General features: G+C 38.9%; 1 protein-coding gene across 3 annotated transcripts in view; it reads left to right on the top strand.

Annotated features, from left to right (window-relative positions):
- The window catches only part of TRANK1 (tetratricopeptide repeat and ankyrin repeat containing 1), a 69,020-nt gene that overhangs the window by 42,073 nt on the left and 14,227 nt on the right, over window positions 1-12,720 (top strand). For all 3 annotated transcript variants that reach the window (XM_056483166.1, XM_056483167.1, XM_056483164.1), the window contains 7 exons: window positions 433-609; window positions 1,948-4,824; window positions 5,424-5,623; window positions 6,086-6,223; window positions 9,015-9,155; window positions 9,829-9,985; window positions 10,825-10,913. In XM_056483166.1, coding sequence (XP_056339141.1) covers window positions 433-609; window positions 1,948-4,824; window positions 5,424-5,623; window positions 6,086-6,223; window positions 9,015-9,155; window positions 9,829-9,985; window positions 10,825-10,913 — 3,779 coding nt within the window. The remainder of the gene's footprint in view (window positions 1-432; window positions 610-1,947; window positions 4,825-5,423; window positions 5,624-6,085; window positions 6,224-9,014; window positions 9,156-9,828; window positions 9,986-10,824; window positions 10,914-12,720) is intronic.

Below are 12,720 nucleotides of genomic sequence, written 5' to 3'. Positions count from 1 at the left end.
ACATCATCACACTTCTTGTTTTGTATAAGCTTATTTCTAGGATCCCTCTGGCATATTTCAATTACTCTTATAGCTTGATGTTAGCTATAAGTTATGGACACATGGTCCTGTTGAAGCTTTTTGAATGCCAGAGAAGCAAGGAGGCCTCTTGCTTCGGTCACTGACTGACTGACTTGGAGAAGATACGTTCTGGCCTTTATATCTTCCTATCAGAACAGAAGGACTGGTTGCTCAGCTTAATGGGAGACACAGGGAAATGATGAAGATCTTAGTCAAAAAGTATTTTAACAGATACATGTAAAAAGGTGGCAAAAAACACCTCTGTCACATACCTGGCAATCAGCATCTGACTGCATCTGTTCAGAGCTGTTGGTAGTTAGCAAATTGGTGTATTAGATTTAAACCCTGATATTTTCCTGTCCTTCACACCAGCTCTGCCTGATGGTATTGGAACCAGCTCTGAAATACCACTGAAAATATGCCTCAGAAAGAACTATTTTGAACTGGCATATTTGCTGCTGACCAAAGGTGCAGACCCTCAAAACCTCTCTGTTGCACAAGGAGATACTCCTTTGCATGCTGCTGTTTTCATCTGTTTAAATATTAAAGGTAAGGCTTTTGCTGTTGAAAACATACCTGCCCATTCTGCCGCTGCAGGCTAGAGGATACACACCAGTCTGTTCAGTTGATGTGTTCTGCTTTGTGGCTGCGCTGGCTGGGACTGTGAGGAGGTATAATGGCAGCTCAGATGACATAGGGGAATCAAGGAAGGCTCTTCTCTGAAGCTCTAAAATAAGCGCTAGGTGGGAATTAAGTAAGTGGGACATATGTTGGAAGGCACAAAGGTAAAGTTAGAGCAGTGGCAACAGACTTTGAAGGAAATCCTGAAGTGGCATCTGAAATATGTTTATCAGTTTTTATTCAATCATAAATCAAGTAAAGTTTTGTTCAGGGAGAAGTGAGTGAAAACACGAGGGCTTACATAAAAATATAAAAAGTTAGGATAAACTGTGAAATTAGGCCCCCAAATCAGGTTTGATTCTAAGTTAACAAAAAAATGTATTTTTGAGTTGAAGGATTAAAATTATTTAAAATATTGAATTTATTACTTTTTAAAGCATAAACATTTCACTGGATGGCTTTAAAGAGATTAAAAGCATAGGTAATGCCAGTTGTAATTTTTACTTCAGAAGATTAAGAAGTCCCCTGACAATATGTTTTCTGAAGTGTTTTTCACTGTGTGAGGTTTTTGATGTACAATTTCTTTATAGTGATTTTGGCATGTCACTATTTTACAGCTAGAAAATATATGTTTCACATATATATTGTCTCATTTAAATCACATCTATTGTCTGGATGAAATCCAGGAAGATGTAGAATATATACATATTTTTTCCCCCCAGGAAGGTAACTAAACTTATATTTTAGGAATTGCTCCAGAGACCTCGAATATCAGGAAATAATTGGGATTTCCTGCAAGTTATTTTAGTAAAGGAAAGTTATCTGCAGCAGATTATGTCTGAGTGCCTTATTAAAGTGAACCAAATGACCCCAGAGCACTACCTTGAGCTACTGCTTTTCTGGATGACAGGTCACCCATGTCCCTTGGGTAGCAGTCAGGGCTGATGTTGGAAAATGAACATCTGTCTGTACCCAGAAGTTAAGAAAGGAATGAAATTGACAGATGCTATTAGAATAATTGCAGCAGTAGGAATTTCTAAAGTTTTGCTGCCTTTGTATTGTTTTCCTGAAACTTAGGAAAGCTCACTTTTGAATTGTTTCACATAAGCATGTTTTGTAAACATGAAATGTAGATTTTGTTTTTCTTTCTAAAAGCAACTGATTTTAATTTACTACCAGCAGAAAAAGAAGTATTGAAATTGTTGGAATAGAGTGCAGACTTGTAAAGCAAGTTAGTTAATTTTCTGTTTGTTCTCCTGATTTCAGATGGCACTGGTTTAAACATCCTGAATTGTCTACTTGACCTCTTTGCTTCAAGACCATCTGACTTTCCGTATCTTAATCCAAACACACAAGATGACAATGGAAATACAGTGATGCATATTGTTTTCCAGAGAGGATTTTCAAAGCAGACTAAGAGAATAACAGAGTTATTGGCAAAATTTGACATTAACTTTAACATAAAAAACAAATCAGGAAAAGATGTGATGCATAGAATTAAAAAGAGGGATCTACTGCTAGAAGCCTGGAATAATGCTGCACAGGAGAAGAAAAGGCACCGCCAAGATAGAGCAGGGCAGTTGGTTAGAACATCTAAACCCATTTCAGCCTCTGATATGTCACAGTCAAAGAGCATGGGGCGTTCTTCATCTGGGTTCTCATTAAAAGCACCATCTGGCAACACAGTGCATAATGATTTAAAATCCCTGTGTTCTGCAAAACAAAAAAGGGGTCAGTTGGCAAAGCAGGAGACAGAAGGAATAAACAGCCCCTTAACACTGCAGGAAAATCTAGTGCAGGCAATCACAGCTTTAATTCAGCAATTGAAAGTGAGTGACACCCTGAAAAAGGATCATCGTCTTGTGCAAAAGCCATCTTCAGCCCAGACTAATTCAGAAGAAGGAAGGAGTTCCTTGCAGCCTTGTGGAAGCATAGCTCATCCTGAAAGAAAGGGGGGTGATTCGGAGAAAAAGAAGGGAACAGGGGAATTAAGTATGGCCCTGCCTAATGGAGAGAAGGAAGAACTAGAGGAAGAAAAGGGGAAGAGTCTGGATCTTGAGGCATATGTGCAGGAGTTTGATAATATGACTTGGGAAATAGAATGCACTCCTGAAATGCTAAAGACTTTGAGTAGTAAAGCTGTGCCTCATTATCTGAAAGCTAAAACCATTATGACAATTAAGCAGCTTGGCAATGGGGAATGGTCTAGGGGCCTCCAGAAACCACTGAAACACTTGAAAGCTGATATCCAGCTCTATGAAGCCAAACTGGACAAAGGTGCAAGAATGCTATGGGAACTTGCCATCGACTTTTCTCCTCGTTGCAGTGAGAGTCCAGAAAAGATCATGGAGACAGAACAGACAAAAAGTTGTCTAGAAAAATCAGGTCGAGTTTACACAGAAATAATTAGAATTTGGGCCATTGTTCTTGATCACTGCAAGCTGAACCGTGCCTTAGAAAATATATGCATTTCCTATAACCGTGGCTTATCCTGCATTTTGAGGAAAAAGCTCAAGGGTATAAACGAAGGATATCAGAACCACAGTGTGACAACACAGAAGCGTGTTCCACGTTGTTATGTTGAAGACATGGAGGCAGAAAAATCAAAAGAACATAGCATGCCTGAGTATTTCCCTCCAGCTAGTGCAGCAGACCTGGAATACAATATCATGAAGTTTCACAGTTTCAGTACTAACATGGCACTTAACATTATAAATGATGTGCAGTCTTCTGTTGATTACCCTTTCCGAGTTGGGGAGTTGGAGTACGCAGTGATTGATCTCAATCCAAAGCCTATGGAACCAATCATTTTAATTGGACGAAGTGGGACAGGGAAGACAACTTGCTGCTTATATAGGCTTTGGAAGAAATTCTATTCATACTGGGAAAAATCAACCTTGGCAGATGGACCTCTATTGGAGAGGCAGACATGGCAGCAGAGACAGTGCAGTGAGGTTGAAAAAGCTAGTTCAGGGAAGGAAGAGAGTGAAGTAAAACACGAGAGTGATGATTTGAGTGAGGAGCAGGTGAGTGATGAGCAAAACCAGGACAGCATGGATGAAAAGGTTCATGTGGACACAGCTGGTGCAGAAATGAATTCATGTGGTGACCATGGAGAAGACCAAACATGTAGTGCAGAAGCATCAAACAGGCTGGAGCACCTGCACCAGATCTTTGTAACAAAAAATCATGTCTTGTGCCGAGAAGTTCAGAAGAATTTCATTGAACTTAGCAAGTCTTCCAAGGTGACCAGTCACTTCAGGCCTCTGGACCCAAATATTCACAGGCTACAAGATATTAAAGATGAAAATTTTCCACTATTTGTCACCTCCAAGCAGTTGTTGCTGTTACTAGATGCATCCATGCCTGACCCATTTTTTCCAAGAAATGAAGATGGAAGTCTTAAAAGAGTAATTGTTGGTTGGAGTCCTCAGGAAGACTTGGTTATACCAAATTTGCAGGATGAGGATGAAGAGGGTAATCTTGAAGCAGAACATGGTGATGATGGAGGAGCTGCAGATGCGTGCTCTAAGGAAAGTGATCCTTGGACTTTTGTGACTTATAATATATTTGCAAATGAAATATGGCCAAAAATGATAAAAGGTAAAAGCTTGTACAATCCAGCACTGGTTTGGAAAGAAATAAAATCATTTCTGAAAGGCTCTTTTGAGGCACTGAGTTGCTTTGGGGGCAGGCTTACTGAGGAGCAGTACAAAAAGCTAGGCCGAAAGAGATCACCAAATTTCACAGAAGACAGGAGTGAGATCTATCACCTCTTTTGTCTTTATCAGCAGATACGATCACAGAGAGGTTATTTTGATGAAGAAGATTTACTGTATAATTTATCTCAAAGACTTTCAAAGCTCAGGGAGCTGCCGTGGTCTATCCATGAGTTTTATGGTGATGAGATACAGGATTTCACGCAAGCTGAGCTAGCCCTGTTAATGAAATGTGTCAATGACCCTAATGCCATGTTTCTAACTGGTGACACTGCCCAGAGCATAATGAAAGGAGTTGCTTTTCGTTTTAGTGACCTGAGGTCACTGTTTCATTACGCAAGCAAGAGCTCTGTGAGCAAGAAGCAGCGTGTTAGGAAACCCAGAAGGATATATCAGTTGTACCAGAACTACAGGTCCCATTCAGGTAGAGTAACAAATTTATTTACGAACTGAACCTGTGCTCTTCAGATGTCAGTAATAATTGAAGTTTTCTGCTGGCCAGTTCAAAGCCACTCTCTATGTGGCCTGTTTTTCAAAAAGATCAGATGGACAGCTTTTTCTGATAAGTCAGTTCTGGTTTTTGGCATCTCAATCGGAAAACCAAAAATTAATGTTTTAAAAATTGTATTTTTTTGAACTCTTATGCTTACTGGATGCTTTGGCTGTGTTTGAGGGAAAATTTAAGAAATTATCATTCCTATCTCTGTTGTCCTATCTCCAGAGCACTAGATTTTGCTGCATTGTTATGCTGCTTCTGCTTTTCTTACTTGTTTCTCATTTGTGATCTTTATTTTGGGACAATGCTGCTGAGCTATTGTAGCATGTTTTCTGATCTTTAGAGGCCCAAGAATGGCATCCATTCAAAGTGGCAGAAACATAAATTGAAGCTTACAGCTTCAGCCTTCCCTGATTAATGTTTTTGTCATTGTATTTCTTGATTCCCAATTTCTAACAGAATCTTTTAAAGGTGTGTTTACAAGGACTTCAGGCTGAAGTTTAAAACTTGTATTCTGCTTTCTGCAGGTATTCTCCATTTAGCATCTGGAGTGGTTGATTTGCTTCAGTATTATTTTCCAGAATCTTTTGATCGCCTTCCTCAGGACTGTGGTCTCTTTGATGGGCCAAAACCTACTGTCTTGGACTCCTGCAGTGTTAGTGATCTAGCAATTCTGCTGAGAGGCAACAAAAGGAAAACACAACCCATAGAATTTGGAGCACATCAGGTTTGGTTTTCTCAGGCTTTTTGCAGATTCTGCCAGCTCTGTTGCTTAATAATAGTCTTGTATAAACTGCCCACAACTTTCTTTTTTAAGACCTTGTCTCACTGATAAGTTTCAAACTTAGAAACCTTTATTGTCTTGGTTTCTGTTTCTTTTTAATACGTCTGTTTCCTTCTGTTCTTTTTTTGGTGTGAGGTATTGTGTGAGGTATTGTCAGACCTGTTCCTTTCTAACTCCAAATTTTCTTACACCAGATCTAAAACTGTCTGCATGAATAATGCACTTGTCAGTCTTCTAATGGCAGCTTTGTGACCTTTTTTGCAGAGTGTGCTGAAATGTTTCTGTGAAATGTTGTCTAGTGTTTAGAAGGCTCTTGCAGTAGCATTGTGTTTGTTTTTCTCTGTGCAACTGTTACTTTTTTTTCCTTTTTTACTTTCTAATTTTTTTTAATGTATTTTTTGGCAGGTGGTATTAGTGACAAATGAAACTGCAAAGGAGAAGATACCTGAGGAACTTAGTTTGGCACTTGTACTGACAATTTATGAAGCAAAGGGCTTGGAATTCGATGATGTCCTCCTTTACAACTTTTTCACAGATTCAGAGGTATTTAATTCATATCTATTTTCTGCATTTTTTTTCTAAAGTCTATCTTACTTGTGGTCTAATTGGTGGTTCAGCTGGGAAAGGATTCCCTCGTTTTTCTGAAGATGAGTGGTTTCATCACAGTAGAAAACAGAGAGGTCATTATTAATTGAGAACGTATTTCCTTAAGTGCATTTTCCTTCAGGTTTAGTGTTAAAATTTAAGGGAGAACTTGGGGTACACATCTCTCACACACACACACAGACACACACACACACACGTGCGCGCGCGCGCACACATGCTTCTTCTGCGCATCAAGATGACTGCTCTGACCCCAACCAGGCAAGTATTCCAAGTATTCCTTACTGAACATAACTGCATGGGTACACTCCATGTATCCATGACTGAGTTACTTTGTGATTAAACATTCAGTGTGAACAGTCCTGTTACTGATGTCCTCTGCCTCTACCCTTCAAAACAGTGTCTCGTGGCTTTCAGCAGATGAAAACCATAAGAAAACTGATGGCAGCTTACTAGTGGCTCTTCACAGAGGTTAGTGAATGTTATGTGATGAGGGCAGGAGGAAGGAGCTTGAGGTAAATAATGGCTGTCATGGTAGATTTCTCAAAGTTATTTTGTTCCTGGTGCTGCAAGTTGTAATGAGAAAAACAATAATCATTTATCAGAATTTAGTATAATTAGTTTAGAAGAGTTGAGTTGTGCAGAGCATTTTAGCTTAGACTAATATATGTCAGGCCTGGAGAACTGTTTTCATACAATTCCTCCATGTTCCTATGATTGAGTTGATTTGAGCAGCTAAACAAGCAGGCAAGAAAGCAGCTCATCTGAGGTTTTTTAATTTAGAAAAGCTGAATCTGTGAGTCCTTGTAAACACAGCAGTGTGGCCCCGTACACTTTGTAAAGTGTTAGGTTTTCTTTTTATTTGTCTTGAAAATGAGATTTAAGAGGAGTCTTGTTTCAGGAAGCAAATGTGAATGAAAAATCTAGAAGGCAAAAAAGCCAAACCCCCAAAACACAGCAAGCTCTTGACCAAACTGATACCTTTAGATGGTTGGCATGTTAAAATCTATGACAGGCTTAGGAATGTCTTTATTGATGACTTTTCGAAATCTTAACTTCAAAATACATTTTGCAGGAAAGGTTTTCTGCTTTTTTTCTCCCACAGGAAGACAGTTAGCTTTTTTTGTGTTGCTCAAAGCTCAGAAGTGTATAGATTGTAAAAATGTTATTTTAGCCTTATTATGAGTTTTTTTCATTTTGTGCCAGAAACTCGGCAGGATTTAATCACATTTCAATTAAATACCAAAAGGTAAAAGTGAACATAACTTAGAATATAGTAATGATTTTAAGGTGTTCAGTTTTGCAAGGGATCAGGAACCTGCAGAGCGATGTGATCAGGAGCTGGCATTTCCTACATAGCATGAGAATGCACAGCACTGATCTGCTGCCATACTTAACTTACAGTTAGGAACGTCTATGCCTATTTATAGACATCTTTCACATGTCTCTTTGTTGGAGTCAAATATTTTCTGACCACGCTTTTTTAGACTTTCCCCATGAGTGGGTTTTTTGCTCACCTCTGAGTGTTCTTACAGGAGGAGTTGTTGGCAGGTGCCATTCCACCCCCTGGCTGAGACCAGCACTAGCAGTATTATATGGTGTTCAACATGAAGCTTAATACATTCATCACATGAATGACCAGGCAGATCTTTTCTGGGAACCCTGAGGATGAGAATGTATGCCAGCATGGGATATGTGTGGGTCCAGCTCCTTGAGCTTGTCAGTCTTGTAGAGTCAAGGAGACGTAGTGGCTCCGCATCCTTACCTGCCGGCCAAGATCTCTCCAATGTGTCTTAGATAGTAGGTTTTAGTATAACAAATTGCAGGTTCTGAGTTTATCCCACCACCATTTACCTTTCATTCTGCCCCAAGCTGGCAGGAAGCTGCCTGCCCCAGCAATCAGCAGACCTGTCCTCAGTGAGTTTGTTGTGGTATTGAGGGTCTGTAGGAGGATCTTGTCCCTAGGACTAAAACTTGACCCTTCTCATGGTGAAGGTAATCTGGTTTCCTCTGCAGAGGGATCATTGTAAAGATGTTTGGATGAAAATGTATAGTCCGCCAAAGAAAGTTTTCATGTTTAATATCAAATTACTTATTTGATATATTGAGCATTGCATATTATTAGAATCTAGAAGAGTGATACAGCAGGATCCTGAAATCTTGCATAATAATGGCAATATACATTGGAATCGCAATACAGATGTGATTCCTATTAGTGCTCCCTGTATATATATATATATATATATATATATATTCCCATTAGCTAGCTTCTCCATCATGATGCTGGCCATCCTCAGTCCCTGAAATGTAATATTCAGCATGTAGCCAGCTCTCAAGCTAGTTGCACTCTTAAAGGTTTGTTTTGTTTGCTCCTCAGATTTTCCACAGTCTTTTGGGCTGAGGGACATCTTTGCTTTTGCCTGGGCAACTCAGGAAGGTATAACTCTGTACTAGCTGTTTTAGGGAAGGTTGTTTTTGTGCCTTGATGGCCATCTGGTACAGACAAGTATCTCAAGCATAGGCTGTGTTGTGATGAAGTTCAGCTTTCTCATTGAAAACTGCTGGTTATTCTTTACATTCTTCCCTGAGATAATTTTCTCCCCTAGTCTCCTTCTCTGAGCCTTCTTCCCTTACAGGGATAAACAGGTTACACCATAAAACCTTATCTTGTGCATAAGTAGGCAGTAGTGGCTAGTACATACAAATAAATCTTATTCTCTTGATATTTCAGGCTGGCAAAGAATGGAAGATAATTTCTTCTTATAGTCCTGATCCGGATGTGCAAGTGGGAAGCAACTTGCTAATTGAAGTGCCATTAGAGGATGCCACTGATATTCAAGAAAGGACTCAGTTTAATGTAGAAATGTACAAGGTGAGTTTTTTGTAACGTTGGGAATGGGAAAGACAAATTAAATTCTTAAATCTTCAAAGTAGGGAAATTTCTTAAATTCTTTCATCCCATTAGTTCCATGTTTATCAAGATTGCTTTACCTTTTATAGTTGTTCATATTTGTATAATATAATACAATAATAAAATACTGTGATAAAAGATAAGAGATTGTTTGCAAATGTAATTTGATTAGAGAACAGATCTGTGTCATAGACTTCTGGGTATATTTACAGAACTGTGGTTAAAGTAAACAGCAATTCAGCTTGTCAGTATTCATTATTCCTATAGTCTGGTTTCTGATTGGTGTCACTACCTTGAAAGTAAGGAAGTTGCTTAGAATATGGTGAGTCAGATATTTTCAGGACTGTATGGTAAATTAATAGTTATATGTGCAAGTGATTAGAAGGAAACTAGCCTGTCATCAGTCTGCAACTGATTTGTAGTAGTAGTTGCTTGTAAGTTAGCTGGACAATGGCTTATGTAATTGAAATCCCATTTTTAATATTTAGACTTTCTTACTTAAAAGCACTTTCTTACTTGTTATTCTTCTGTATAAATTCTCTGTTTTCTTGTAACTGCAGAGTATGTTTCTTTCTAACATTTTAGCTCATCTGGCATTTCATTTATTTTATTTTATGTTTTTGTTCTGCTTCAGTTGCTGAATGAAGAACTCAAACAGTTGTATACTGCAATTACAAGAGCCAGAGTCAATCTTTGGATCTTTGATGAAGACTCTGATAAACGGGCTCCAGCTTTTAAGTATTTCATCAAAAGAAAATTTGTTAAGATTGTCAAAACAGACAAAAAGAAAGGTAAAGTTGTCCTAAAACTTTCTTAAAAGACTGTCAGACAGTCAGAACTCATATTTTCTTTTAGTCTGTGTAATAAAGAAATTTAAATCTCTTAGCCCTTCTAACAGTATGCCGTGATAACTGCCCTTGCAAACTTCCACTTATCTCAGTGGATCTTAATTCTTTTGTCTCTAAAGATCAGTTGTATATGTTAAAGAATAACTTTATTGCTAATTCACTAGTTAAAGTTTTCTTGCTGTCACAGGACAAAGTCAGTGATCCCTTAGGCAGACCAGATCTTGTAATTAGTTTTTTGAGTTCTATCCAGTAAATTCAAATATATAAAATATTCATTAAGTATGAATGAATTGGTGGTCAATACTCTACTTTTTACATAAGCTTGCTATGCCTATCTTAAATATTGCACACATGCAAAAATGTCATTTACTGGCCCATTGATGTGTGTTGTTGAGTAAGGGATCCCTCAACCACAAGGGGTGATCTTAAGAGGTGTTCCTACATAAAGGGAGATCAGATCACTACTGCTCTGCCAGTTACTGTGGAGAGAGCTAAATGGACACTGATGGCTGCAGATATTTATGGCTTAAAATGGTCAATTTTTAGTAGATTTTCTGCTGTGTTACCAGCCCAATCTCCAGCCAAAATCTATGGGTTTTTTGTATTCTCACTGGTAGCTTCACACAACCGTATTACCACACTTGATTCATAGTTACCATTACTGGTGTACGCACAAACATAGAGCTTGGAACATTGTGAGATAATGCTTAGTTTTGGTACATGATAAGTGGTTTCTGTGGATTATCCATTCTAACGTAAAATGGTCACACCTGCCCTTATAGACTTAGATGACAGCATGTTTGCTAAAACCTCAACTCCAGAAGAATGGATTGCACAGGGAGACTATTATGCCAAACACCAGTTCTGGGAGGTAGGAACATATGTTTATCTGAAATATGTAAGGATTCTTGCTTGTTCTAAAACCTTTTCTTTTCTCTGTATCTATAAATCATCTGTAAACATTCAGTTGCTCTGTAGCAGTCTGTCTTAGTTTGTGGTTTGTAGCAGTGAAAAAACAATTATTAGCATCCATCAGAATTGACTTATATATGTGAATCTAAACCATATTCTTGACAATATCATTGCACATACTGTAGAAAAATGAAAGCATTTCTTGGAATTATATTAATTTGAGTAGGAAAACCATGGTTTCATTCCCTTTCTGTTTAAAGAACATGGAGATTTTACAGTCTTTTGTTTCCTAGCTTCCTAGTTAATACAGTCCAGATATGGGGTGACAGTTAATGGGATCGAAGCAAAACTCATCCAGGACAACAACATCAGTGAAATACTCTACAGGGACATAAGGGATATCTCTAGATCAAATGCTCTTGTCCTTATGGGTGATTTTAACTTCCCAGACATTAACAGAGAAAATCATGCAGTGGACACAAAAAAGTCCAGGCAATTTCTGGAACATGTTGAAGAAAACTTCTGGGTGCAGTTACTACGGGATCTGACTAAGGAAAAGTGACCTCATAAATTTGTTGTTTATAAACAGAGAGGCGTTTATGAATAAAACGGGGATTCGTGCGTTGTTCACAGTGATGACAAAGTAACTGAATTTCAAGTTTTTGGCTGTAGAAGAAAAAGACCTGCAAACCTTTGATCCTGGATATGGGGAGAGCAGACTTGGGCTGTGGAAGGAGCTGATTACTGATAGGTGAGGCTGTCGGGGTCTGGTGTCCAGACCCCTGGCTGCCACAATGTGCCTGGATAGGGTCGTCCTGGCATCTCGGGCAGACCCAGCCTAGATGCTGCAGAGAGAAGAGATCGAGATGAGCCGTTTGGGATTCCACAGGTGTTTAGTGTCCTGTGAAGGGTCCAGGTACAGCTTAGTCCAAAGGGGCTGGGTTTAAACAGAGGTTTTATAGGTTCTGAGTAGCTTGGAAAAGGAACCAATAGCTAGGGTTTTTTAGGAAATTATAACCACTGAAATCTACAGGGAGATAAGCAGGGGACTTAGTAGCAGGGGGATATTTCTTTGATTAGCTCACTCTAACTAAGCAATTCTTATCTAAGGAATTTCCCTCCAAGGATGCCTAGTTAAGGTTTCTGCTCCCTCCACAGAAAGACACTTTTTAAGGGCTATCTCTGAAGACTGTAAAAGTGGGAAACTCCAAAGGGTCAGAAGTCAAGCAAGTGGAGCAGAGTCTGGCTTGGGTGAACAGGCATCTTCTTCTTGAACTTAGGGGAAAAAGGAAAGTGTGTGGACATTGAAACAAGGGGAGGTGACACTGGGGGAGGACAGCAGAGATGCTATTAGTCACTGTAGGGAGAAAATTCATGGTGCCAAAGCTCAAGTAGAGTTCAAGCTATCCAGCACTATGAAGGACAACAAAAAGGTCATTTTAAAACACATTAACAGCAAAAGAAAGATTGAACATAACATTGATCCATTCCTTGATGAGGTCATTTAGCTCACAAATAAGGACATAGATAAAGCAAAGACGTTTAATGCCTTCTTCACCTCTGTCTTTAACACTGATGATGTGCTGGAAGACTGTGAATTGGGGAATGATAAACTCCCAGCTGATTCTGCACTAGTTTGAGACTTGCTGCTGCATCTGGATGCACATAAATCTATTGGGCTTGATGGGATTCATTCCAGGTACTGAATGAGCTTGCCCATTTTATTGTGGGGTCCCTTTCCATTATTTTTCAAAAGTCTTGGAAGT

Source organism: Oenanthe melanoleuca, chromosome 2 (genome assembly GCF_029582105.1).
Source record: "Oenanthe melanoleuca isolate GR-GAL-2019-014 chromosome 2, OMel1.0, whole genome shotgun sequence".
In the NCBI taxonomy this organism is placed as follows: Eukaryota; Metazoa; Chordata; class Aves; order Passeriformes; family Muscicapidae; genus Oenanthe; species Oenanthe melanoleuca.
The sequence above is the reverse complement of the archived record's forward strand: the minus strand, read 5'-3'. Positions and strand labels throughout refer to the sequence as shown.